The 26,618-nt window shown below is 41.7% G+C and overlaps 1 protein-coding gene across 3 annotated transcripts; it reads left to right on the forward strand.

Moving 5' to 3' along the window:
* The first annotated feature begins 3,194 nt into the window (after positions 1-3,194).
* Positions 3,195-26,615, forward strand: TOM1L1 (target of myb1 like 1 membrane trafficking protein). 3 transcript variants are annotated; one of them, XM_064676022.1, is made up of 15 exons: positions 3,195-3,419; positions 3,524-3,608; positions 5,807-5,885; positions 11,742-11,891; positions 12,317-12,436; positions 13,983-14,087; positions 14,678-14,794; positions 17,740-17,873; positions 20,282-20,342; positions 21,732-21,849; positions 22,632-22,728; positions 23,196-23,256; positions 24,126-24,210; positions 24,495-24,567; positions 25,489-26,615. In XM_064676022.1, exons 1-15 carry the CDS (start codon positions 3,362-3,364, stop codon positions 25,550-25,552), a joined length of 1,407 nt encoding a protein of 468 aa, XP_064532092.1. In that variant the 5' UTR covers positions 3,195-3,361; the 3' UTR covers positions 25,553-26,615. The 3 variants fall into 3 exon arrangements, with proteins under 3 accessions (XP_064532092.1, XP_064532093.1, XP_064532094.1); XM_064676023.1 differs by having other exon boundaries at positions 3,199-3,415; XM_064676024.1 differs by lacking the exon at positions 3,524-3,608 and having other exon boundaries at positions 3,199-3,419.
* Positions 26,616-26,618: the final 3 nt, after the last annotated feature.

Here is a 26,618-nt window from a genome sequence, read left to right on the forward strand (position 1 = left end):
GCGTGTGTATGAGAAAACCCACTATGGCTGATAAGGAATTGCCTTTTCCTAAACCACCCTTAACTTTGAGTAGCTGCTGCATGAAAAATGAGATTCCTTGACCAAGCTTGCCCTCTGCAGGCCTCTATCACCTCCCTCTGGCACTGCTAGATTTGTTCCCTTTTCTGCAGAGGCAAATTAAATGTGCTGCTAACATAACAGAGTTTGGATTATATATATATTTATTTTTTTATTCATAAAATAGTAATTACCTAAATAGATATTTGGGGACAGCCCTGTATTCTTAGCGAGACTGCATCCCAAACATCAATTTAATCTGCCCAAATAGCTCCTGATTAGGCTTGCTGTTATCTGGAGGCAATGAGTTAATGGAGATGCTGCAGAAGGGATTTGATTTAACCCTCAAGCTGTTTGTTCAAGCTGAGCTACCAGCAAAGACCATAACTGGCATCTGCTCTAATGAGGTAGAGTGAGAATCCTCTCGACTGTATCTCTGTTGTACAGGATAACAAGGAAGAATCACACTAAAACAGACTTTTGGTGAAGTTTGTGAGAGTAAATTCTGCCCTTGGGAGATGAAGGAGGGAGTACTTTGGAGCTCCTCACCTAATCTCTGATGAACAATGATCTTTTAAGAATCTCTCTCAGTTTTGAACTAAACCAAAAATCATCAACCTGGTTTATCATTTTCATATAACAAACAAAAGCAGGTACAGGTCAATAACATAAATCAAATTATGAATATGAGAGTTTGTTTAAGCATTTCACTCAATGTGCTCTGTGTGCATGTGATTCTTTGAAAAGAGGACTGAGGACTACATAAGGTAAAGGTGTGACTTTTTTAGAAACTAAATTAATTATATATAACTCTGAACTTTAAACCAGCCAAACTAGACTGAAAAAACTTCTACATAGCTATAGCAATTACTTATATTTGTAGTTGACATAGCAACAACATCAAAATCTCTGGTGCAAATGAAATTACATTGACAAGCCTGCTTGTGTTGGTATAATATATGTTAGCTGAGCCAAGGCAGACATCAGCTATGCCACTCAACACTTTTGTTTCAAAACACTTTGCAAAGAGAAATTATTTAGCCTCTTCTTTCTTTTTATAACATACTCCACGTGCTTGCAAAAGACAGAAAATGTCCCTTAATAGTAATAATTAAGTATAATATTGCATCTGCAATAATAGTAAAATTGCAAGGAGTGCAGTAGGACTCTCCTGGGACTCTTTGACCACCAGTTCATGAATACCAAGGACTCCAGCCAGGAACAGGCTGAAGAGCCAGACAGGCTTGTTTCAAGCAGAACCTGAAGCCCTCTAAGAGTTCACAGATCTAGACCAATAGCTGCTTTCAATGAGTGACTTTAATCAGTAAATTCCAATGAAAAAAAGGCTTCATCAGATTTTTTTTTTCCCAGAGTAGCTCAATAAAATATGCTCTTTGAAACAAGATCTGACTCACACTGCAGGTTTAACAAGGGCTAATTTAAACAGGCCCTTATTTCAGTATCAATGTTAAAGAGCAAATGGATAAAACTTTTAAGTTGAGAGGATGTCTGTCAAAATTCTGTGAACAAGAATAAGTAAGCAAACTCCTGTTCTGACAGCTGATGTCTGGCTTATATCCAAATGACAAGACTGAGAGAAGGAAAATTGAGATGTGTTCATTAGAACAGTCTCAAATGGAGCCTCCCTGAGCTGAACACCCATTTATTATAGAATGAGTTAGAAAAAGACTGCTCCTACATTCATGGTGTACAATCAATTTGCCAAATAGTTGTCATAATAACTTTTTTTTCATAGATATACTTGTAGGTACACAAAACCCCCACATTTTTCTCCAGCCTTTCTGTTAAAGCCATCCAGCAGATGGGGCCCCGGAGTTGTACAACCCACGAAAGAAAGTGAGTTCATCCTAGGGAAACCTCTCATAATCAGTGCAAATAGAGCTTTGTTAATTCATTAAATTCTAATGTCAGGCAAATCATTTATTTGCTTGTATCATGTCCTGACTGTAAGACTGATTAAGCTGTACTCAAATGCTAGTTAATGCAATTCTGTGTGTGTTTGATACTGAAATAATTACACCTCTCTGTCCACCAAAATTACAACTGAGGTTTTAATTTTCATTCGTGCTACGTTTGTTCCCAAGTATTGTGCAGGTCTGAGGTACAGTCAGGCTTGTGATGAAGTGGCAGTGGAAGTCATTGATAGTAATTGTAGCGAGAAAGTCCCACGTGTGGAAATACGTATGTGGAGAGAGGAACGCGTTAGTGGTTTCTGCATAAAGAAAGTTACATTTTATGAATGTAACTTGCATGCACTGTTGGGGGTTTCCTCCCTGTTTCTTTGAGATCTGTGCTTCTGCTCCTGTTAAACCTGTGAATCAGAAAAGAACAACGGGGTTTGAGAGAACCTGTTTGCAGGCTGCGGGAGCAGGGGGGTGATTCCTGAGCGGTGGATGCTGAGGTTGGGGTGTGTCTGTACCTGCGGTGCAGTGTCGCGGAGCAGGAGGGGCTGTGAGAGAGTTTCTGAGCTTTGCCTCCTGGAACGCCAACTTTCTCGTGAATTCAGCCACAAAGTCCCCTTCGGGAGGTGGCTGAGGGGGGCTCACACGTTCAGTCCCGACCACGGGACAGGACAGAAAGGACCTGGCTGTGTGACCCGGGCGGGTCAGGGGATGCTTTGGGTCCGGGCCGGGGGTGCGGGGCTGCCCGACCGTGCGGCTCCGCGTTAGCGCTGACCCCGAGCCCGAGGGGGAGCCTTGTCCCGGAGTGAGCCCTGTCCTGGGGGAGAGACCCCAGCCCCGGGGTCAGTCCTGTCCCGGGGGGAGCCCAGGTGGGAGCCCTTCCTCGGGAGGTGAGCCTTGTCCCGGGTGGGAGTTCATCCCCGGGGCTAAACCCTGTCCCGGGGGGGGAGCCCAGCCTCGGGGGTGGAGCCCAGCCTCGGGGGTGAGCCCTGTCCCGGGGGGGGAGCCCAGCCTCGGGGGTGAGCCCTGTCCCAGTGCAGAGAGCCCAGCCTCGGGGGTGAGCCCTGTCCCGGGGGGTGCCCAGCCTCGGGGGTGAGCCCTGTCCCAGGGGGGGAGCCCAGCCTCGGGGGTGAGCCCTGCCCCAGTGCAGAGAGCCCAGCCCCCGGACCCGGTGGGTCCAGCCCCCCGGGGCAGTGCTGCCCCGCTCGTCCCGCCGCGATCCGGGACGAGGGGCCGCGGCGGTACCTGGAGGCGGCCCCGCCCCGGTGCCAGGAAGGGAGAGACCGGCGGGGCGGGAGGGGAGGGAGCGGCCGGATCCGGCGGAGGGGACGGGACGGGGCTGCAGCCCCGCAGAGCCCGCGGGACGCTGCCGGCAGCCGGCCATGGCTTTCGGGAAGGCTCCGAAGGACCCGTTCGGCACCGCCGTGGGCAGCCTGGTCGGTGAGTACCGGGGGGGCTCCGCGCCCCGTCCCGCCCCGAGGGGAGCCGGGGCCGCCCCCTCTCCCCGCCCGGCGGCTGAACGGCGGCTCCCCTTGGCCTTTCAGAGCGGGCGACGCTCGGATCGCTGCAAACCGAGGAGTGGGGGCAGTTCATGCACATCTGCGACCTGATCAACGCCACGGAGGAGGGGTGAGCGCGGCCGGGGGCGAGCGATCGGCAGCGGCCGGTGCGCGGCTCGGAGGTGGCACCGGCGCTGCTCGAGGGCAAAGGGACATCGAGCAGGAGGTGTAGGGCGCTTGTGTGAAGTGACCCAAAACGAAATAGCAGCAGGGAGCACGTACCTCTGGTTCGTAGAAAAAAAGCTTTGCCCGTCTCCGAGCCGACAGAACTTGTAGGGATTAGACTCGTAGGCTCTTCCCCGTGGACACGCGCTGGAGGAAAGGTGGTAACAAATGTTTCTCACCTGAGTCTGATGTATTTTGTACAACCTGTACTCCTCATCAGGCTAAACGGGTACCCCTGCCCTCTGCAAAACCCACCTATAAAAAGGCTTTGGGCACTTGGGTGCCTGCAACACTGTTTAAAACTCTCGGCTTTCAACCTGGAGTTCTGCACTGTCCGGTTGCTCAGCTGTGTCACAGCAGGGGTGAAGCGATGGCTGGGTCCCTGTTCAGTGGGATCCATCCCATCAGGGTCTGTTCCCAGAGGCTCCCAGGACTGAGGTGGCCTCTTGCACGTCCAGGTTTGCTCAGGCACTTGCTGCTCTGAGCTTCCTTGTTCTCACTTGTAGAAGGGGAAGAAGGAAATTCGTTCTCATGTAAGATCAGTTTTGCATTGCAAGAGCTCACTGCTAGCAGTGGCGTATTTTAACATCAGCTGAAGAGCTTTCTCCAGGAGAGTGAGATGGGCTTAGTTGCTGCACATGTATCTTTTTATTTTGTATCAACTTTTCTTCCCTCTCATTCTTTTGGATCCCACACTCTCTCACCCGTGGCTCTTAGTGCTTGGAATGTCAGTAATAACTCCCTTCTGGTTATTGCCATAAGCAACAGCACGCTTTGACCCTCAGTGTTAGTTTTTATGTGAAGTTTCCATGCAACAGAGCTTTTCTTAATAAACTTATTTCCTCTTGTGCACAGCTTATGCTTACAGAGGAACTCCTTGTAACTTCCTCCTAAGGCAGCTACTACTAGTCACAGTCTGTAACAGGATACTAGGAACAGCAGAACTGCTGTATCTAATTAGGTAAATGGTTATTTTAATACAATATCCAGCTCCTGACCAGAGCATTTCCAGATGCTTCAGTGAGGGAAACAAGAAGCAGGAGTGGAATCATAGTACAGCTTTCTGCAAGGGAAAGTTTCCTTCTCCTCACTCATGCTCCCATCCATCCCTTGATGCTTTCCTGGTATGCCTGGGTATGGCATAGGATTAAGAAAAATGAGAAGTATCTTCTTTTTTTTTTTCACATGAAGTATAACATTTCAAACTGAGAAATGCAGTGATGTAAATACCCACTTAATTTTATTGGCTTCGAAATAATTTCAACAAACATTTCTTTTTTTTCTTATCGAAACATTGTGTTTGTGCCTATTGCTCCATCTTAGATTCTAGAGAGATCCTAAAGAGGCATTGGGACATCTTGTTTATGTTGATCATGATTGTTGGGCTGGCCCTAATAATTGTACACTATAGATAGTCCATATTAATGAGGCAAAACTGCTCCCCACGTGTGATAATCTCGATACCATCTTCCACCCTCTTCCTCCTACATAGATAGTTAAAAGATATGGGATGTATATATAGAAATCAAAATGGCTGGGTTGGAAATGGCCCTATCTCTGGGCTGGAATGGGTTGTCCATCCATACATGGTAATTACTCAGATGAGTTAAATGCATCCTGCAATTATAAGATTGGAAGTTATCCATGACACCCCTGCTCCCGACAGCCCTCCCAGCTGAATATTTTTTAATTGCCTCATACGTGAAAAATAGGTACCAGCCAACTCTTGATACAGCTGGCAATTGATATTCCCTTTCTTGGCAATAAAAGCTAGGTAAGTAGTTCTGTTGTACAATAGTGGGAAAATATAATTTTGGAGCAGACTTTACAGAGGAGAATAACTTTGTTTCTCTGCACAGTCTCTGGAGTCATGCACAGTCTGCAGTTACAAACCTGATTCACTGCTTTGTTGCTCTAGCTCAGTGCTGAAGTGATTTGGCTGAAATCAATGGGGCAATTGCTCTCGTTTTGTGTGGGTGTAAATACAGGGATGAATTTGGTGCCGTATCTCAGGCTGATATTTTTGGGTCTTGGATGAAGTTATGGACTAGAAAAACAGCCCAATTTCCCTGGTAACTTTTTCTCCTTAATTTCTTCTCACAGGCCTAAAGATGCAGTTAAGGCACTAAAGAAAAAGCTTGCAAAAAACTGTAACCATAAGGAGATCAGGCTCACCCTGTCTGTAAGTACAGCTATGTTTACATTAATTAGACACTGAGGAGGCAAACATTCTAAACGATAAGGTGGCATGCAAATTATCCCTGACACAACTCTCCGGGATGATTTCAGTCTTTGTTGTTTGTGTGCACAGCGCTGCCACAGAGCAGATCAGATGGTCTGCCAGCATTCCATGGAATCCTGGATGATGCAAATTCTGACATTTATTGTTGTGGTTTTGTTTGTTTGGTTTTTTTTTTTAAATTTGTACTATGTGGAAGTAGTATAGCTCTTATTTACTCTAGTGACTGTCCCTCTGTGAGTGCCCCACCTGTTTGTGAAAGACATGGAGGCTGGGTTATTACATAAAAGCTACATTTGACCATTCTATTACTCACCTTGTGGTACTGATCTTAGTTAAACTAAGCACAGCGTTCAGCAGGGTGGAATGTGTGATAACTGCTTTGTAAAAATAAATGTTATCACATATAAATGAGAAACTTGCATGAAAAGGTAGCAACAATGAGTTAAGCAAGGGAGCAAGAGACAGGATAAGCCATGTGAAATCCAGATGTTATGACTGAAGGTTGTAGTGACTGAAAAGATTCTCACTTGGCATAATCTGGCTTCCAAAACCTGACAGTGTTTCTAAACTGCCTCAGTGTTTGGGGAGGTGTCATTTCAGTCAATTTAAGATTCACTGGAGTTTGTTAATGCAGTTCTGTTTTCCACTACACTGGTAATGTAGGCAGCAGCAGGAAGTTCTTAATGTTGTCATAAGTCCTGAGTTTCTGACTTGACTTGCTCTTGGCTAACAATAGTGCAACTGTGAGAAGGATCATATCATTTGTGTTTTAAGTTATTGGAGACTTTTGTCTTTCATTAATTGTCTAAAACTATTTTCAGCATTTCCTTTTTTGAGGTTGTAGGGGCCTGTCTGCATCACAGTGACTACCATTACTCATGGCTTTGGTATTTGTTGTGCAAAATCATTATCTACATCAACATGTGCTGAGAAGTGATTAAGGAAGATCAGTGATGGACAGTGTGGAATTGTAGGTCGCTTAGCAATTGCCCAAGTGTCTCCTGACAAGTTAGAGATGCAGATAAATGTATTTAACATGTCAATTTATACCTGCAGCTGGTTCCATTTCCACACTTCTTTCCTGGCTTCCTCCTCCACTGTCTCGTGAGTCACGTTTGTGTGTGTGTTTTCTGTGTTTGCATAACAGAAACACTGGGTTTCCACTGTACTTGCCATCCCTGTGTCAGCTCTGCTTTCCTTCTCCTCCAGTCCTTGGTGCAGTCCTTGTGCACCGAGGTCCTGCTCTGGGTGTCTGACACAGTCAATTTTGATAACCCAGTGTTTAGGTTTGGGAGCCGTTCCTTGGGTGTTTACAGTGCAGATATACCCAAGGTGACATTATAGCTCAGCCTTTGAGGACGTAAAAATGGGAGAAGGATCTTGTTTCAGGTGTATCCAAGGAAGAACTTTATCACTTTGACCTGGAAGCTCACTGCATTTGCTCGCAGGAGGAGTGTTGGGTTCAGCTGGGATTGCAGTTCAACACTCTCAGTCTCTGTACCATCCCAGGCCCCTTTCTCCCTGTCTGTTCTCACCCACACACATGTGCAAGTGTTACCTGTGCCTGTCAGGCAGTTGCATCCTTTTGGCCCAGCTTCTGTTTTCTTTCTGCAGATTTCTCCTCCCTGTGTTCTTCAATATTTTTTCCTTTTTTTTTTAATTTAAATAAGTTACAGCCTTTCCTTTAACTCTCCTTCAGCTTTAGTTCTTATGTAAGATCTTCTATCCTTTGCTTCTCCCTCTGCCCCTGACTTCTTTCCTTTTTGTTTTTTTGCCAGTACTGCCATCAGTTTAGCAAATGTGAAACCTTTCCTTTAATGACCCCACAGCTGGCCATGTGTGGCTTTTAACTTTGTTCCCAAATCACTCTTCCTGTGTGCTATATCTTCTATTTTTATCTTCTTAATTGCCTTAATGAAATTGTTCCTGTTTCCCATTTTGAAATGCTTAGATTACAACAGCAAATCATTCCAAAGGGAAAAACAGAAATAATTTTCAATTTCTGAAACAGAAGCCCTTCCCTCTTAGTGCAACTCTCATCTCATAAAGTTGTTTTTCTCCCAGATTTTTGCAAAAATAAGGACTCTTTTTTTTTTTTTATGAACTATGAGTGCCTGTATTTCCTGTAGTAAATGTGGTCCTCCAGCCTTAGGGATTCAACATCTTACCCACATTAGGTAAAATTAAGAAGGATCTACAAATCTCATTTAAAGGTGCTTTGATCCACTTCTCTCTGCTCAATCTTGAAATCCTAGAATTTAATCTTTCTTGTGAAGCTGCTTAAGGAGCACAGAATGTAGTGTGTCTTCATCAAAGCAGCACAACTGCACGTGTTAGCCCTGATTATGTTATTGAGACGTGTTAAATCTCAGCAGTGTCTTCCTTCTCCTGGCTCGTAAGTGCATATTTATTTATTTGGAGGAAGAAGGCTGAGTGCCAGCTCTATAATGTGCTTGGTTTCATGTGCTCTGAGCTGCAGAATTTACCTGTGAAGTCATGTGAAAGGAGGTTTATGTGTGTCAGGCCATGAAGTTGCTCCATGCCCAGCCTTTGATAACACCGAGGCTTGGCAGTGGAGATTGTGCAATCAGAGGGAAGAGGATTAGAACTTTCAGGCTGGAATCCAACCAAGTGTGTGTGTGTGTTACTTGACTTTTTATTACTGATAGACTTTGGATACCTAAAGTCTGTTTATGTGGAAAAACACTGGGGTACCTGTTCAGTTGTCGCATTAAATCTCACATGAAATGTGTCCCTCTCTGTGCCTGTGTCCACACACACACTCTTACATTCAAAGCAGTGGGCAGAAATTTAAGATTGTTGTTTCATTTCTGCATTACATTGTTGGGAAATGTTTTAAAGGGAGTCATTTTCCCAGTGAAATTGGGAATGTCCCATCCCTGGAAGTGTTCAAGACCAAGTTGTATGGGGCCCTTAGCAACCTGATCTAGTGAATTATGTCTCTGCCCATGGCAAGGGCATTGGAACTAGTTGATCTTTAAGGTCCCTTCCAAGTGAAACCATTCTGTGATTGTATGATTGGCAAGATTTAAATTTTGGAGGATTTTTTTCTAAGAATATTTCTGCTTTTCCTTTCAATAGTCTGTAATTTTCTAGATGTACAAAAAATTTAGCATGGCAAATGTGGCCTTCAGATTTTACTTTGTTAAATTAACATGTCACAGAGCAGAGGATCTAGAAAACAAAAACATGAGAGAGCTTTCCAGCTCCTCAGTCAAAACAGTCCTAGTCCATTTTATTATACTTTATGGTATACATGGGCAAAGAAGAAAAGAAAAGGACGTTGAGTGGGACATTGAAATGTGAAATTTGAAAAAGTGAAGACTTCTGAAAATGGAATAGTTTTGAAATGCTGAATCTTGGTGAAGTGTGCATAGCCCCTGCACTGTAATTGGGGAATGGCAGCTGAAAGAGCTGCTCATACCGGTTTGTTTTAAGTGCTGGCCTTGGAAATAGCATCTTGCTGTTCAAAAACTCTTCTGGGGAGACATCAGTGTGTGTTCATACAGTGTAATCCTGGAGATGGATTAATGGCTTGTTCCCTTTGAGTCAGAAATGCGAGGAAGCGAACAGTTCACCCGTGTTTTCTTGTGTTGACCTTGGGTCTGACAAGTGTCCATCACACACTGCACCCATTCCTTACAGCGTTATGGACCATTCCTGGCTGCTTTAGATGAGCAGCAAATCTTCTGGAATTCTGAGTGAGGTCTCTATTGATAAGGAATGTAGTTGACTTTCTGCTGTACTCACCAACTTCTCCCTTTTTGTGTTTCTGCTTTACAGTTTGGCTTCACCTCTCTGAAGATGCCTTTTACCACATTAGTTCTGTGATTCTGATTCCAACCAGAAGGCTGGGATTACACAGGTTTCCCCCTTTTTTGCTCAGTGCAGATCTCCTCTGGTATCAGTGAGCCTGGAACAGCCTCTCTGTCCATTCCAACCCTTCTCATATCCAGTCTGTCACTTACAGGAAGTTTGGTTGAAATTAATTCGCCTGTTTTGTTATTAAAACACGTTTCTGTTGAGATTCCACTGTGCTATGTGGAGCAGTAGCTGACTTGGCCACCTTGGATCTATTCCTTCCAGTGGAGCTCCCTGGGATGGTGAAGTCCTATTTGCACAATAAATACCCATATTGAAATTCTAATGAAAGGTGTTATTAGCATGAAAGTGGCTTGTTCATGAATGGTCCAGTTAAAAATAATTGAGTCAAATTCTTCTTTTTCTCATACCAGCTTAGTTTCTCTCTGAGTGGGCTGGACTGGCATAATTGAGTGGAGGATCCAGCCCATTAGTTCAGTACTTTCATTCAGTGGGTAAATACCCAGTCCCTTAAGCAGGGAATTAATAATAGGGAGTAGCATACCAAATTTCCCATGCACTGGGCTGAAAATATTTTACACAGACCATCTTTGAAGTACTGCACAGGCAAATAACTTGGCTTATTAGCATATGTTTCATGTACTCTCTATGAAAAATAATGTTTCTAGCCAAGATTTTTTTTGTAATTATCTTTCAGTTAGTTTTTTGCACAGCAGTCTACCAGAGTCTCTTTGTTCTACCCTGTTTTCATTTTGGCAATGTATTTTCTTCTGGTCTTAAACCTGTTCTCCTGTAAATTCATGATCACACTGAGAGAAAAATCCCCAAGTCCTGAGGCTAGAAAATGAGTTACTAAAATGATTTCACTTAGTCAAATATAGTCTGCTGTGAATAGGAAAGTATATTTAACCTACTTTTATCAAGATTACATTATCATGCCTTAAAATATGTTTATCCTTTTGAGAATATGTCCTGTCTGTTACATGATTCAGGGGAAGTTTTCTCTGGAAACCCATGAAATTTTGGAGCCTTTTGTTAATGTCAACCCTTTGCTTTCACCTTTTCACCTTCCCTCTTACACTGGGAGAGAAAGGGAAGCTGCAGTTGAAGGGCAAGAAGCACAGGAGGGTGACCATTTTTCCTGATTCTGGATCCAATCTGATTGACTCCAGTTTCCCATCAAGACTTGTATTGGCCTGATCTCAGGTGACTGGGATGGAGTGGCAGCTTTTGATATCTCTTCTGCAAAATGGGAATGGTAGTTGGCCACCTCCAAATGTACAAGGGAGAGAAGCATTCTGTCACCACCTCATGCTGCTGTGTTTGATAGGGCAGATATGTGGCTTACAGGGATCCTACTCTGAGCATTTCAAGCAGAGTTTTGGAAGTAGACTTCCTTCATGAAGGTGAATGTGACAACTGGAACATTTCAACTCTTCTGTTTCAAATGATTGTGACCTTTGAAAAGCATGAAGAAACTGTGCTCTGAGCTGTTGATTTTGTTCTCTTCTATTTTATCATTAGTCTCTCACTTACAGGGCAGATTAGAAGAGAGGCATTTAGTGATGTGATTTTCTTCTCTTGCAGAGTTCTTCAGAATCTGTCAGACCTATGTGCTAGGCAGTGAATTAATTCTATTGCTAAGTCTGTACAAGTAATCTTTTTAAGCTTTGGATAGATTTCATGCTGTTAAGGTACTGTATGTTCAGTTACTGCTATGACATGGAAACAAGTGTGACCACACTTCTCTGTTAAAAATAGTTTAACTGTGGCTGACACATCTCCTTTGTACTGCACAGGTATAACAGAGCACACAGTGACCTGCAATAATCTGTTCATTCCTGCTAATCCTCATAACCCCTTAAAACAAATTAAACAAAAGGAAACAAAAGCACTCGAGTTGTGGGTTTTTTCCCCGGTCTCTGTGTAACAGAAGGATTTTTGTGTGTGCAGCTGCTTGACATGTGTATGGAGAACTGTGGCCCAAGATTCCAGTCTTTAGTTGTGAAGAAAGATTTCTGCAAAGACAAGCTGGTGAAATTACTGAACCCAAGATACAATCTGCCAATTGACATGCAGGAGAAAATCTTGACCTATATCATGGTGAGTCTACAGAGCAAACTGTAGGTGCTCACGGTGTCTCTGCTATATGGGAAACATTTCATGGTGCAGCCCATTTCTGTACCATAATGTGTCCTGGGAACCTCGTCCTAGAGCAGACCTTGTTCTTGCTGCTGCTGCTTCACACAGGAGTAGCACAGACTGGAAGACAAAGGCAGACAACTGGAAAACCTCCACCTTTTCTATTCCCTTCCCAGTCTGTGCACATGCTGTGACTGTGGCTGCACTCAGCCAGCAGGATGAGAGGTAACTCTGGAGCTTTTGTGGTTCCTCCTGCTTTGAATGGAGCCATCCAGGGGGGATGTAGGGAATGACCTGTCTTTAGGACGACACATTTTAAAAGCATTTGTCTGACCCACTGACTGACCATTTCTGTCACTGTTTTGTTCCTGACATTTCAACACTAGACGTGGGCTCGAGGTTTTCAAGGAATGGTGGATGTGAGTGAAGTAAAAGAAGTTTACCTGGAATTGCTGAAGAAAGGAGTGGAGTTTCCATCCCCTCACACCAGCAGTGGTGGACCTAAGGTGAGGATATACAGGGATACTTCAAGAGCAGGATATGTTAATTGTTTGAGCTCTGCAGACAAAGAAGGTGTGTTTGGTTTGGGATTTTTTTTATTAAAATGCTCCAGGGCAGAATATGACAAACCTACTTAAGCACGTGAGCAGGAATCAGTTTCAATTATAGCAGCTAAGATAACAACAAAGAAACCTGACCTATATAATAGTTTATTTTATTTCCAACCACAGATCAGTGGATATGTTCTCAAAAATGAAGCATCTCTGTCTTGAGACTTTCAAAGATTTGGCCATGCTATTTACTTTAAAAAAAAAAAAGAGTGCTGAGTGCTCCAAACTTGTCAGCTTCTGAAAGCCTCAACAAAAATGAGTAAGGCTTTCACAAAATATATACTGTTCAGAACATGAGCATCATCTATCCTTAAATCAAGAGTTGTAGAACTATAAAAAAGACTATTATCTTTATATCTCTCCAGCTGTTTTCACAGTCTATACGCAATAATTGTTATTTAAGCTTGTGTGATAGGTAGAACTGTGTAGCATCTAGAACATTAAATATAAGTATGGCTTGACATTGGACATCAGCTGAAAATACAGTACATGTTTTAAAGCCCTTTTTTCCTGTTTTTTTATTCTATTATAAGAGTTTTCACAAGAGTTTTGAGCAGTGTGAAAGCTATCCACTGCAGGGTGAAACCTTGCAATATAGACCTAGATGCCTATAATCAGTGCAGACAGGAATAACTCAGATTTATCCTGAGTTCGATTTGATGTTTGAATAGTGGAGTGCACAAAAGCTTATGTATTTGAAGGTTGTTTGACCAAGCTGTGTGAAGAATGCTCTCAATAGACAATAATTTATTTTCCTCACCAAGTACAGCAGAGAATATTTTGTCAACCACATGTATTTGACAGTTAAAATCTGGCAAACCTTCTGTTGATCTCATCAACAGCAGACCTGAACAGAGTTTTTACCTCAGTCTCTAGGAAGTGAAGGACCTGTAGTGTGTATTCCTTTGCTGGCTGGGTTTGGATTTGGATTTCTTTTTAGCAGTCAGATCAAATACAATGCAGGTGAAGCTTTCTGCAGGCAGAGTGTTCCAGCTTTTCAATCCAGAAGGCTTTTGTTGTTCACCTTCTGCAGAGCCCCAGACTCAACCCCCCAGCCTTGCTACTGCTTCCAAGTGTGATCTCATTCTGAACTGTCCTTCACTGTAAAACTGCAGTGGCACTTTGGGAGGGACTCGTGGCTGTTGGATGGCTCACGAGTTCCTTACTAGCCCATTCTTTAGCCATTTCCACTTTATCCTGTGATGGAATTTACTTGCAAGCCCTTTCCAAAGATACCTGAATTCCAAGCCTCATTTCATGACAAAACAGCCATTAGATTTATTTTTGTAAACAGACCTTGCTCAACAAATTCCCTGGGAGCACTGATTATGAGAAAGCTGCTGCCCAGTTGTCTGGTCTGACAGGGATGATCCTCTCTCAGCAGGATGTCTGCACCAGTTCCTTTGTTCAACCCAAGCTCTGCTCTTTTGTCTTTCCACAGACACCTCGGTCTTCCACAAAGTCATCACCCTCCTCTGCTTGTCCTGCCAAACGTTCCTTCCTGCCTCTTCCCACGGGCCCAACGCTGTTGTTGACTCCAGAGCAGGTGCAGTACTACAGGTTTAGAGCAGGGCAGGTCCACTTGAAACGTGCTGTTAATGTGTGACTCCAGCAGCCTGGGTGCTCAGGCCGCTGAAGGGACCATCAGATCAAGGGATACAGCTCTAAATTCATGGGTTTGGGTTCCTGGAATCACTTACTCAAGTGTGTGTATATCTAGTCATGTCTTACAATGCTGCTATGCAGATTGATAAAAACTACTCCAAAGGTGAGTGAGAAAGCCAAACTTACTTCTACATAAGGCTTGTGTGAAAAGATTGTTCTGAAAAGCAGGAAGGAAAGGACAGTTCACTTCCATTCCTGCCTCCCTGTAGCTAACTAAAAGGAGTAAGAGTGACATTAGTGAGAGGGATTAGCTGCAAGGAAAACAAGTAGTGCTATCAGGTTTGGATCTTAGTTTGATTACACATATAAAAGCTGAGCTAATTCCGTTCATTTTCATGGCATGTCACTGGAGTAAAATAATGCTAATTAGGCTCATATTATACCTAATGGGGAAGAAAGTATGTATTAGGGGTAAGAATTATTCTACTTTATCTGCTCACCTACACAATATTCTCCTATTGAATTCAACAGGTTGGGAAACTGTACAGTGAACTGGATATGGCAAAAATGAACGTGAGAGTCATGTCATCGATATTAAAAGAAAATGCTCCTGGCTCTGAAAATCCAGATGATATGAATCTTTTACAGGTATATGGTAATTCACTGGTGGGGCATGTTGATTTGGTTAAAGCTGATTTTAAAATATGCTGCATCCTTTCTTTTAACATCTGGATTCAAACTGACAAATGGAATCCATCAGCAGGTTTCGATCTCTGGTTTTTGCTCAGCTTTTCTTTTGTCTCCTTCACCTGCCCCTGACATCGAGATAGTCAGGAAAAGACAATACAGCTTGCAATGCAAATTTAAGCTCTAGGGAATTCCAAGGGCAAAGGAATTTCATAATGGAGCGTTCTCTGTTAAGCATGTTCTGTCAAACAGCCCAGAGAACATTCCAGTAGAACGCAGTTGCCTTGTGGGAAAACAGGTGATGACACAGTCTCGCTCTCGTATCGGTCCTGCAGCTTTCAGTGCTCTCTTTGTTATTACCAGTACCTTGGAGGCAGACTGAAGGCCAGTGAGGAATATGAAGCATTGGCTTGACCTCAGAGGTTGGGAGCTTGCTGTGCTACAGGTGAATCCACGTGCTCCCAAAGTGTAGCCTGAAGGAATTGTATTGCGATAGTCCGGTTCGGATTCGACAGTGAACGTGTAGATGTTCCTTCTGTGACATCATTTCTTCTACTGGCTTATGCTGTGGTTTCTATTTTAGAAATTAAAAATACAGTATTATTTTGGCATTTCAATAGTGACCTACGTCAGTGGAAGTTTTTCTGTTCCATACTGTGTGCAAGAGCTTGAAAAGCTTTTATCACATCCTTCTATTTCTAAACTTACCTTCAAACTTCTATGATAAGGATGCATTTTTAGCAGTTTTACAGCATTAAATGTTTTGGAGAACTAATCTAATTTTTGCAAGCCTTGAGTGCACTTCTTCTGCCCAGTGCAGAAATTTTCCTTTGCAAGGAACCCTTATTGAGTGCTGTTGAGAATACAGGGGTTTAATCTGCTTGGCCACCTCTGTCCAGTCCATGACAGGGTAAATGTTTCTGGTTATGAAACAGGAAAAATATGTCTCTCCTTTCCTGTCTCCTGCTGTGGCCCTTCTGCATGTGGGTGCACAGATTCAGTTGCCCACAGTAAACCAGTGGATTCCTATTGACACTCCCAGTAATAAAATTGTTGGCAAAAGGTTGAGGACAGGGTGTGGAGTTCCCATATGTGGGAGAGTGACTGAAAACTCATTCCTTTCACTGTTGTTCTTTCCGTTCTTTTCCCCTTTGCCTGGAGTGGAATAAAGCATCAAGCAGGGCCACCCTGTTCCTTGAGCAGTGTTTAATGTTCCCTTTTGTTTGTGGCACTACCTGGTTTGCTTGGATTAGGCTTTTGTTGTCAGAGAACAAAGTCCTTTATTAAAGGAGGTGCTTGTTCAGGCTTTGAGTGAGTTGGAGACACTGATTTCAGTCCTTTTGACTACATGGAGTCTCCCAATAAGTGCTAAAACAGGGTGAGCTTGATCAGTGCAACATGTTTTCAGTTCTTTATCTTCATTAGTGGCCAGGCTCCTCCCTTTCTCCACCCTGTTTTGGACAAGGCTTAAGATATCAGATCTTACTTGAAGTAATGTGCTGGCCAATAATAGTAGTTAAAGAATAGCTCAGTGTCAGCCAAGAAGAGTCACAAACTTTTGTACTGGACAGTGAATAGATATACTGGATGAACGTGCAGGAATGTGGGTCCAGAGCAGCAGCTGGTAAGAATTAGCACAAATGTATGGGAATCACTGATGATTGTTATTCCAGCTGCTGCTCCTTCATTGTAAAACTCCAGTTTTTCAAAAAAGGAGAGTGCACGAGGAGCAAAGCCTGGCAGATCCATGCCTGAAATGAGTCTCAATTTCCTTCTCTCTGGATTATTGATACTTGCAAAGGAGCCAGTCTGCTTGTGTAATGGAGCCATAAGAAATATATGTTTTTTAAATGCTGATCAGGTAGTAAAGTGTGGAGTCTGAAAGGCTTTAAATTTAATTACAGACATTAAGCTGAATAGGTTTTTGTGCATTTTATCCTGGGCTATGAAGACACAGTACTGAAAAGTACAGCACTCTGTAATCCTGACACAGATTTGGCAAAGGGGTGCAAATTTTCTTTTTACATAAGTAATTTATCTCCGTGAAGTATGTGGTTTTTTGAGGAAAAATCAGATCACTTTGAAAATAATACCAGAGAAATTTCTGGATAGCAGTGTGCAAATAAAGTGATTTCCCCCCACCATTTTTTGTTTCCTTAAGTGGAGCCAGCCAGCATTTGCAAATGAAGGGGAAAAAAAAATGTTGGCTGAGTTAAAGTTCCTGTTGCTAAAGAATTTGTTTCTTTGAACATGCAAAGTTCTACAGAGGAGAGTAATATAAACAAACTGTGTTCCATTTCAACTGGTAATAATGCAAAGTTCTGCTTGATGAACCCTCATAATTCTCCCATCAAGTGGTTCTGTAAGGTTTGTGTTACTTTCTCAGAAGTGCATAGGTGAAATGCATCCAGAATTCCCCACTCAGAGGAATAGTTAGAGCTGGAGACTTGTGTCACTTCTGACCTTCAGGTCACTATTGTCTTTTCTTCAAGCAGACACTGAACAGGATTGCATCCAAGCATCCTGCTGAGTTTAATCAGCTTCAAGCAGAATCAAATCACATTTGCTCTACATCACCCAGAGGGATCTGTGTTATTTTGCAATGTGTAATTTAGACTTTAGAGACAGATATATCTTCAGAAATGAAGCTGGGTCAAGAGGTAGGGGTTGGGTAGGAGTGCTGGCTGTGGTGGTGGGAGCTGTGAACCTGCACTGCAGAGGTCAAACACATGAACATTGTGCCATTTGCAATTCAAGCAAATAGCACATGTGGTTTGTGTAAATTAAGGAATATTGCCTGTGAGTCTGCAGCGCTCGAGTGTCTTATCATTCATCTCCAGAACTGACAAACTGAGAGATCACAGTTACAATTTATTTATTTATTTTTCTTCCCTTGCCTCGGGCAGAAACTGTATAAGACCTGTCGGATGATGCAGGAGAGGATCATGGAATTGTTGGTGACAGTGGAGAATGAAGATGTGATAGTTGAGTTAATACAAGTAAATGAAGATCTGAATAATGTCCTCCTGGGACATGAAAGGTAAGTACAGGGTCTCTCTCCTCACATTTGGAATCCTAACTGAATTAAGTGCACTTAGTGGACAGATGGTCCCTGGTGTTCATCTTCCACATGGGACTGATTTTATCCTTATATCCTGAAAAGAAACATGATTGCAAAAAGAGGAAGTTATATATTTGCCACCTTCTAAACACTCCAGAAGTGGTCCAGGAAGGTAGTTAGAAAACCATTAGAATGGAGTAAAAGGAGTTAACAGCATAGACAGTAATCAGATGGAGGCTCACAAAAGGGATTCATTTTGGAATTTGACACTCCTTTTTGGGAGTGCCCAGTGAATTTGTCATCAGCCCGCTGCAAAACCTTTGGTGCTGGTGCTGGTCCTTATCTCTGTTAAGTGTCTGTGCTTTCAGGAAGGAATAGTTGTTCTCCTTTCTAAGCAACTTTGACAGCTTTACTGCAGGAACTGGCCATGGAGCAGCATTCTGCCTCATTGCACACCTAAGAGAGTCACTTGCTGTTCTCAGCTGGATTGAAACAGACTGTTCTGCTTGTCTTACAGCAGAAAATGTTTCTTTCTTTCACGCATGAAAGCACTGCAGGGCTCCTGTTGACATCCTGGGTGTTTGTCTGTTATGGCATTGGTAGCATGAGTAGATGCCAGCAAAACTGAAATTATTGTTAAACTCAAAATTCCAGTGTTAGCCCCCAAAATATCACATGAGTACACTCATGGAGAGTATTCAGATTTAATAGGAGCTACCCTTCCATCTTAAGTAGTTGATCTCTTCCATGGCTAAGAAATGTTCTAGAAATCATTTAAGTGCAATGGTTCATGATTAAATTTGGCAGATTTATAGAATTCAGTCATCTTTTCTTTTTAATCCTCTTCCAAATGCTGCACTGAAAATATCACTAATTCTTCTAAGCGTCATAGGCCCAAACTTTGGGCCTAATCTTGGCAACATTTAGTTGTCATTTATTCATTTATCCCTAAATCTTATGTCTGCAGTACTGTTACCATAATTTACAGCAATTGCCTTGAAAGAACTGTGTTCTCACTTCTTGCTTGAAGAAGTTTTTAGTTTTAAAAGCAAAAAAGGAATTCTGTTCAGCATTTGTAAATCCACTGATGTCAGAGGTGGGCTTACATTTTTGTTATAACTGATGAATACTGGCAAGGCCAGGAGTCTCTTGAACTGTGAATAGAAGCTTGTGGGTATAATTTAACAAATGCCTTATGAAAGACCTGGTGGTTGAAGGACTAATTGATTTGCCATTATGAAACTGGACAGAAAATACTGCATTCTAATACTGTAATGTTATGGTTTATATGTAATGAGTCTTCCTGGGTGCAGATCCATGGCACTTTGGAGCTGATAAAGTATGAAAATGTATTTAGTTAATTTTGTGTTGCAGATTTGTCCTTTGGCTCTCCCCCTGAACAATGAGATGTGCAAAGGGCAAACTGATTTTAACGAGCTGCATCTGTTTCATACTGTGGGTATTGTTTGAGGACAAGTTGTGCTGCATTCTCTGTTTCTCATTATTAATGTAGAATCCAAATTAAATCCGGAGCAATCTCCGTTGTGCAACAAAGGGCTCTTGTGTGTAACAGTGCTTCCCTCTAGTGTCTGTAGCCTCTCAGTCCTTCCTTTCAGAGAAACATTTTGTGGTCTGCAGTTGGAAAGGCTTTTTCCTTCTGTTCCTCTGTTCATCTGTGTTCTCTTTCTGGGCCTCACTGGTACAGATACACTGAACAGTGTAGACAGTCTCGTGCCTGTGTCACTCAGGGCTCTTGGTGCTGAACCAGAGTGACCTTCTGGATGCTGAATGTCACTTGGCTGGGTCTCCTCTGGCCCTGCAGTAGCACTGTTGTCACTCGTAGCACACACACATTTATGCAGGTAGATTTTTTTCTTGTTTGTTTCCTTTTTTAAAAAAATTATTTCAAGTTTCTGAACTAGTGAGAGGGCTGTGTGCCAGAATAGGCACGTGGTTTGCCCTGGGATGGCATGAGGGAAGGCAGGGAGCTGCCCAGAAGGTTTCCTGGGGCTCGGTTGGAAGAGTGTTCTCGTCAGGAGGAGCCAGATTTGGTGCAGTGTGTGTTCATAGTCACCTATCTGGCATGAACTGGGGCAAACCATTGTCAGCTGTGCCTTGGTTGTGTTTTGGAACAAACAGAGGACTGTCTCCAAATGTGAGCCCAGGAATAAACCAGGTGGTGTTAGTGCAGGTGATCCCAGGAGCACAGCCCTGGAAGGGGAATCACATTGTCTGTGCAGGGACAAGTGCCCAGGGACACCACCTGTAGTGCTCGTTTGGTGCCTCTGGAGTCTTTTGATAATCAAACTTTATTTAGAACCAGTTTCATGTTACGAATGGCATCACAGAAATGTAAGAATGAACATTTAACTCTGCAACTTCAACAGGTTCTCTCGAAACAGAGTTCGCTTTCTGGAGAACCAGAGAATACAACGTGAACGTGAAGAGGTAATTATGGATGAACTCATCAACTGCAGGGCTGCAAACATTCCTTTTTCTTTTTGTTGTGAAAAATACCCTTTTGGTACATGCAGAATTACATTCTCTAGTTGAGAGGTACAGGAGACAACACGCTGATACTACTCTTCCTGATTTTCTAAAGTTTCACTTGCAGAATTACATGCAAATTCATGTAATTAAAATACAAAAAAATGTCAAATCCGAAATGGAAGCTTGGTCAGGAAAAATGAGAGAGAGAGAGGTCTATTCAAATGCTGGTTTATTACCTCTCCAGCTAAGCACAATTATCTGCCATACACAAAATGAGAAACCATAATGTTTCTTTTCATTTGCTCTCTGTTAAGAATTTATGAACTGAAATGCTTTGCACTATCAGAATTCGCTGTTGCTGATGGGTTTTTTTCCTGACTCAAAGCTTTTTCTGAATTGTGAATAATGCAAATCTTTAATGACTATCCTTTATTGATTGATAATTATGGTTGTTAATTATATTGCCCAAAGTAGTTTTGCACATGTTTCAGCTTCTGCTAAGCCATAATTGTGTAGTCTAGGACTCAACATGAAAATGCATTATGAATGCTGAAATGCTGCTGACAATTATTAAAAAAAGGTAGAAGATGTTCTTGTTTTCCTTGAAAAGTCACCATTACTACAGACTGGTTATGTAGGTGGATGGTTTTGCTTGATGGATGCACTGTTGGATTAGTTAATAGTCCAAATGGTGCTCTCTGTGCATTTTTATATTATTCAGGAGTCTCTGAGTTTAAAATGCATCATCTTTAATTATTTAATTTTCTTCTGGTGTGACCAAACCTGTATGATTCAAGCATGTGGTTTTATTAAGAGCTTTGGTTGGCTACATTTTTAATGCCAACACATTCACAGGAGGAACAAAGGGTCCTTTTTTGGGTCCTAGGAAATATTGTTGTGATTTTGAACTTTTCCTATCCAATACAGGACAGAAAAAAAATCAATCTCCTAAGAATGTAATAAATCTAAGTATCATAAATAAGTAGCATGAAAATAATTGTACAGGATTGCTCAGAAGATCGATATCAAACTGTATCTAAACAAGTTCACAGTGGCTTTTTAGAACCGTGTCCTTTCTGTTTTCTGCATTAGAACTGGTTTTCTTTATCTTTTGAAACTGATTTTTTTCTGGAATGCATTTTTTATTTCATTGGCTATATTTCACACACACACACACACACACAGAGTCCTGATCTTCTCTCATACTTGCCAATTTTTAATATTAAGATTTTAAAAGTTTGTGTTCTGTGAAAAGAACAACATTTTAAAATCTATACAAGTTCCTTAAAAAAAAAATGTACCAAAAAAACTCCCCATAAAATAACTCACCCTTTTTTAAATGTTAAGCTGTACAGGAAACAGCCATCTGCTCCCTCAAGTGATCTACTTGGCCTCTCCATAGATTCTCCACCTCCTGTGGCAGCAGTGGTGCAGGCTGACTCTGCAGTGGCTCCTTCAGGCCCTAGTAAGTGGTAAAAATCCCTTTCCCTTGCAGCCTGCTTTCCTAAAACAAGCCAACAAGAGCTTAGTGGAGGAGTTTACAAGAAGTTTCTTGCAAGAAAGAAAACAAAGATGCTCCTTAACTTCAAGGATGCTCCTTAAATCTTCTTAAAAGGAGAATTGATATGGTTACCTAGGGAAAAAAATGTAAGGTAGTATAAGGTTCCCTGTAATTTGTTTACAGGGGAAGCAATAATCTTTTTCCCCCGTTATGTACATTTGAGTGGTAGAACATGCTCTGTTTTCTACTCCAGTGAGGCCTGTAAAACAGTCTGGGAGTTGCTTGTTCTTGGAAGGCTTGGAAGAAAGAAACATATCCAGAGTTTTTTCAGGAGGCACTTGGTGTTAGAAAGACTTGGCTTCAGGTGCCCTGAATTACTGTTTGTAGAAGCCCCTCTTTTACTCACTCTAAGAAAGTCCATATACTAAAGTCAAAGGTGTGCATGTCCCCCCAGGAATAAATGCCTAGAATTCCATTTTAATCTTTTAGAAATAGTGAAAAGAGCTTTAAGTGGTATCTACCACGTAGAGCACTACTGACGTTGTTCTGGTATTTTAAGGAGATAAATGTCTTGGATCTATTACTTCTCAGAGTTATTAAAATTTTACCTTTCATGTGATAAACAGCAATTCACTTCAGACTCTTTATAGGCCTTCCAAACAAAACTTTACTCTTGCAGTGTTCAAAGGAACTAACATCAGCTTAATAATGTTTAAGTGATCATTAATTATTGCTTTGAATTTCAGATGGCATATCTGCCCACCCTGAAGATAAAAACAGGCACTATCCATCAATTTATCCACAGCTGGATTCAGCAACTCCTACAAAAGCTCAGCAATCCCCGTGAGTAGTCTCTTATCAAGGAATGGGAGCAGATAACAGATCCTCAGAGGTATTAGTACTCTGTAATTCAATTAATCAATATAAAAAGATCTGAGAACACAGATTTACTGCTTTTACACAAATGAAAAATACCTCTGTGCTAGACATTGCTAAACAAGCTTAAAATACACTATTGTGGCAGCACTGTTTGGTCATAGAGAGAGATGTATCTTGACAGGCAAAATATACTTGAGATATCTGTGACTTTTCTGCTGGAGTGCTGCAGGGAAAGGCAGAAACATGAAACAGGTCAGTAAAAGAGTTTAAGGTAGGAGAGGTGTCCTTGTTGAATGGGACACTGGCCCACCTGCCTGTGCTGCTCTCAGTTGTGACATACAGGAAAGACAGACCAGCAAAAAGATAATGATAATTGGATTATACAGTTTTGATCATTTCTTAGTTACTTTCCACGTATTACTCTCTCCTAGATTTGCAACTGAAGCACAAAACCATAATGTGAACAGCCCAGCTGGACATACCTATAGCAATGTGAGTAATGCTCATGTTCAGGATAATCATTCTTGTCTGGCAGCTGCCAAAGTGAGAACTGTTTGGATGTACCCTGACTGCTTCCAAATGGGATACAAAAGATCTGTTCTCTGGTCCTCCTCCATACATCAGGGAACACTGTTCTTGGTGACCAGGTCAGCTTTCCTCTTGTGATACCACGGGTGCTAATATGAAAGAATCTTTCCTTGGGTCCAGCACAATCCCAGGGGAGTTTGCAGAAAGCAGTTGCTCTATTATTTGTGTTTAATTTGTTGCTATGTGAAGCAAGCTGAGCTCTCCTCCTATTGCCATGATGTTACTCTGATTTATTTCCTGTACCAAATAAGATATTAAAAAAAATAAATAAATATAAAAAAAGGCAAACTCTAGAAACACAGCTCACCAAAAAAATCAAACACTTAAACCCTGAGTGCAGTGTAAGACAAATGCCATGTGCAGAGAAACAGCCATGACAGAAGGAATGCAAAGAACATCAAGGGGCTTTGAGGTAATGGTAGGAATTTGAATGCTGTTCTGTGGTAGGCAGCATGAAATAGAAAAGATGAGAAGCAGCCCTCAAACACATATGTATAGTCCTTATTTTAAACTGCAAATAAGAGCCAGTCTTAGAGTCTGTGCAGTGTAACAAATTACACAGAAGTAAATTATATAAATGTGTTACAGATAACACTAAAAGATGCTTCAAAGTTTGTGTGGGGAATGGAGATTAATTGGCTTGTTAACTGTTGACCTTAGAACTTCAGCTGCAATAGTCTGAGAGTAAAGATAAGCCAGCAGTTATATAAGTTAAATCAAACTGGTTCTCATAGAACAACTTGTTTAAGCATGGTTTTGCTTGATATCCTTAGCTGGCAACTCTTTTAAGCCCAGTGCCTCTGAACCCAATAAATGTGAAGGCTGGACAGACACCACTGAATGGACCATCACCAGCAGGTAACAAGTACTGCAAACCACCTGTTTCAGAGAGATTTATTTTTCTTGTTAGAACTTAAGGCCTTTACTTAATGATTGCTTAAGTCTATGGGCAGCAACAATCAATGACAAACTCTCATATTGCTCATGGCTTCTCTTAGAGTCTATCCATTTGGGTATTTAAAGCAGCTGGATCCATAGCAGATAATCTGCTCCTTTCAGGAGGACACTAAAAATAACATGCAGTAAATAAGCATTTCACTGTCATTTAAATCTGAACATATCTGCCTGTCTTTATTCTTCAGCTGCATCAAAGAACAAGTCACAATCACCTCATTACTATGAGATAATGGAATTTGATCCCTTGGCTCCCACTGAGTAAGTAACTTTTAAGCCAAACAGAATACAGTTTTCTTACCTGCCAAAGGCAAGGTGGCTTTTTCTTCTGAGTGAAAAAACAAACCACACCACTTAGACTGAGTTAACTGACCAACTGGATCACTGATGTACATGACAGTGGCTGCATTTTGTATATTTTCTTCCAATATTTATGGCATAACCAGTTAAGGAATAAACTCCTATAATGTGCTCATTAAATGGCATTTGTAAAAGCAGAGGACTAATGCTATGTCAAAAATGATCTACTAAAATCCTATCCAGTGATATAGAAAGGTGAATGAAATATGGTAAAGGGTCCTGGTGGAGGAAGCTGATTGATACTTCAGCACAGGTAGTTCTGGAACAAGGTAACCAAAGGAATTGCAGTTCACAGCAATCAAGATTTTTAAGAATGTTTTTCTATGGCATGTCAAGAAAATCATCAATTTAAATATAAACTACAAAAAGGAAGAGATGGTGGGACTCTCCAGAGGGCCAAAAGAGTCAGACAGCAAATTTCTACCAGTAAATTGCAAAAAAAAAAAAAAATAAAAAAAAAAACAGAGCCATCTATACAAAACTTATTTCCAAGGAACCATTGAATTCTGAGGCAGGAAAACCTCAACAAAGCTTTCATTGTTTAGTTTTAATTAGTGCAGTAATTGCATGGTGGTACATTTGCCATTTGCTTTTCACAGTCCTGCTCCCAAACTTGTTTCATCAGAAGTGACAATGTCCAGAGGTATCTCATTAACTGTCTAATCAGAGCAGCACCACAGGGTTGCCTCTTGGTTTCCATGGAAACCTGGGCATCCTGCAACCACTCTGAGGCAACACCACAAACCCGTGGCAGTCCCTGCTCGGACAGCTTTGCACTGGTGTCTGTCCAAAGGTCCTGTGATGTAATTCCTCCTCTTTCAGAGCTATTTATGAAGAAATCGATGATGTGCTGAAGACAGAAGTTAAAAAGAGCACAGACTGCTGAGGGTGGAGGGGGAGTCTTGTCCTGACCACGTTATTCTCTGGTGCTGGTCCTGTGCAGCGCTTCCTGTAACCTACAAGTGAATAACACGAGAGGTTTGGGCACAACAAATAATTAGCGTTGGAGTACTAAGCTGTGTGCAAGCTGAAGAGTTAGTTGGATCTAACACCTTGACAATTTGTCCTAAATGTTCAGCTGTGTATTCTTCACGGTGACTTGCATGGTTATTTTGAGGTATTTGGGGGGGGGCTTTAAAATATGACTTCTAAATTCACCTGTGTAGGAGGTTACATTTGACACCTGACACAAGTAAACAAAAGGGACGCTACATTTACAGAAACTGCAGAATCCAGTTTCTGTTTTGGCTCACTGCTCTCTCTGTTCATCTCCCTGGAAATTTATAAGGGGGTTTTGATATACAGGACTTCTTTCTAAAATTGGGCCTCTTCGGGGAGATCTGAAGACACAGTGTTACTTTTCTACAATCATATCCTGAATACACATTTTCTTTTTTTTTTTTTTTTTTTTATTTCCTTCCTAAAATCCCCCAATATAGAGAACCAAAGCTGGGACAGGAGGTACTGTCATCCATGATTAACAGAACAGAAAAAAACTGCCTGTTCCTATGTTGTTGTTGCTTTTATTTACTCAGTAAATATTGAAGGGGGATCAATTATTTCTCTCAATGTTCCTGCCCTGCAGAGATTGTTCTGGTGAAGGAAAAATTAATTATCTACAATGCAGATGAGCAGTAGTTATCCATTTACTTTAATTAAGTTGTTTAACCCTGTTAATAACAGTTTTATCTTTTAATAATTACAGTGCCTTATCTATTTTAATGCTGAATGTAAACTATGCACTTTAACAGATATAGTTCTCTGAATTTATAGTTGATACAAAATTTGAGGACATAGTTCATGTTCGTAGCAGATAAGCTAATTTTTTGTGAAATACTGCATTTTAAACATTCCTTATGTTAACTGTTTAAGGGATAAGTTCTCAGCTGGTTTTGCAATTTTTGTAGCATAAAATTCCAAATAAAGGCAAATGCTTACTGAGAAGTTAACTC

The sequence above is a fragment of the Pseudopipra pipra genome, chromosome 19 (genome assembly GCF_036250125.1).
Source record: "Pseudopipra pipra isolate bDixPip1 chromosome 19, bDixPip1.hap1, whole genome shotgun sequence".
Taxonomy (NCBI): domain Eukaryota; kingdom Metazoa; phylum Chordata; class Aves; order Passeriformes; family Pipridae; genus Pseudopipra; species Pseudopipra pipra.

Excerpts from the sequence above, each read along its gene's own strand:
- TOM1L1 (XM_064676022.1), top strand. The coding sequence starts at position 3,362 with ATGGCTTTCGGGAAGGCTCCGAAGGACCCGTTCGGCACCGCCGTGGGC. Across the intron at positions 20,343-21,731 it reads TACAACGTGAACGTGAAGAG|CTGTACAGGAAACAGCCATC; the intron begins GTAATTATGGAT and ends TTAAATGTTAAG. Across the intron at positions 22,729-23,195 it reads ACAAAAGCTCAGCAATCCCC|ATTTGCAACTGAAGCACAAA; the intron begins GTGAGTAGTCTC and ends ACTCTCTCCTAG.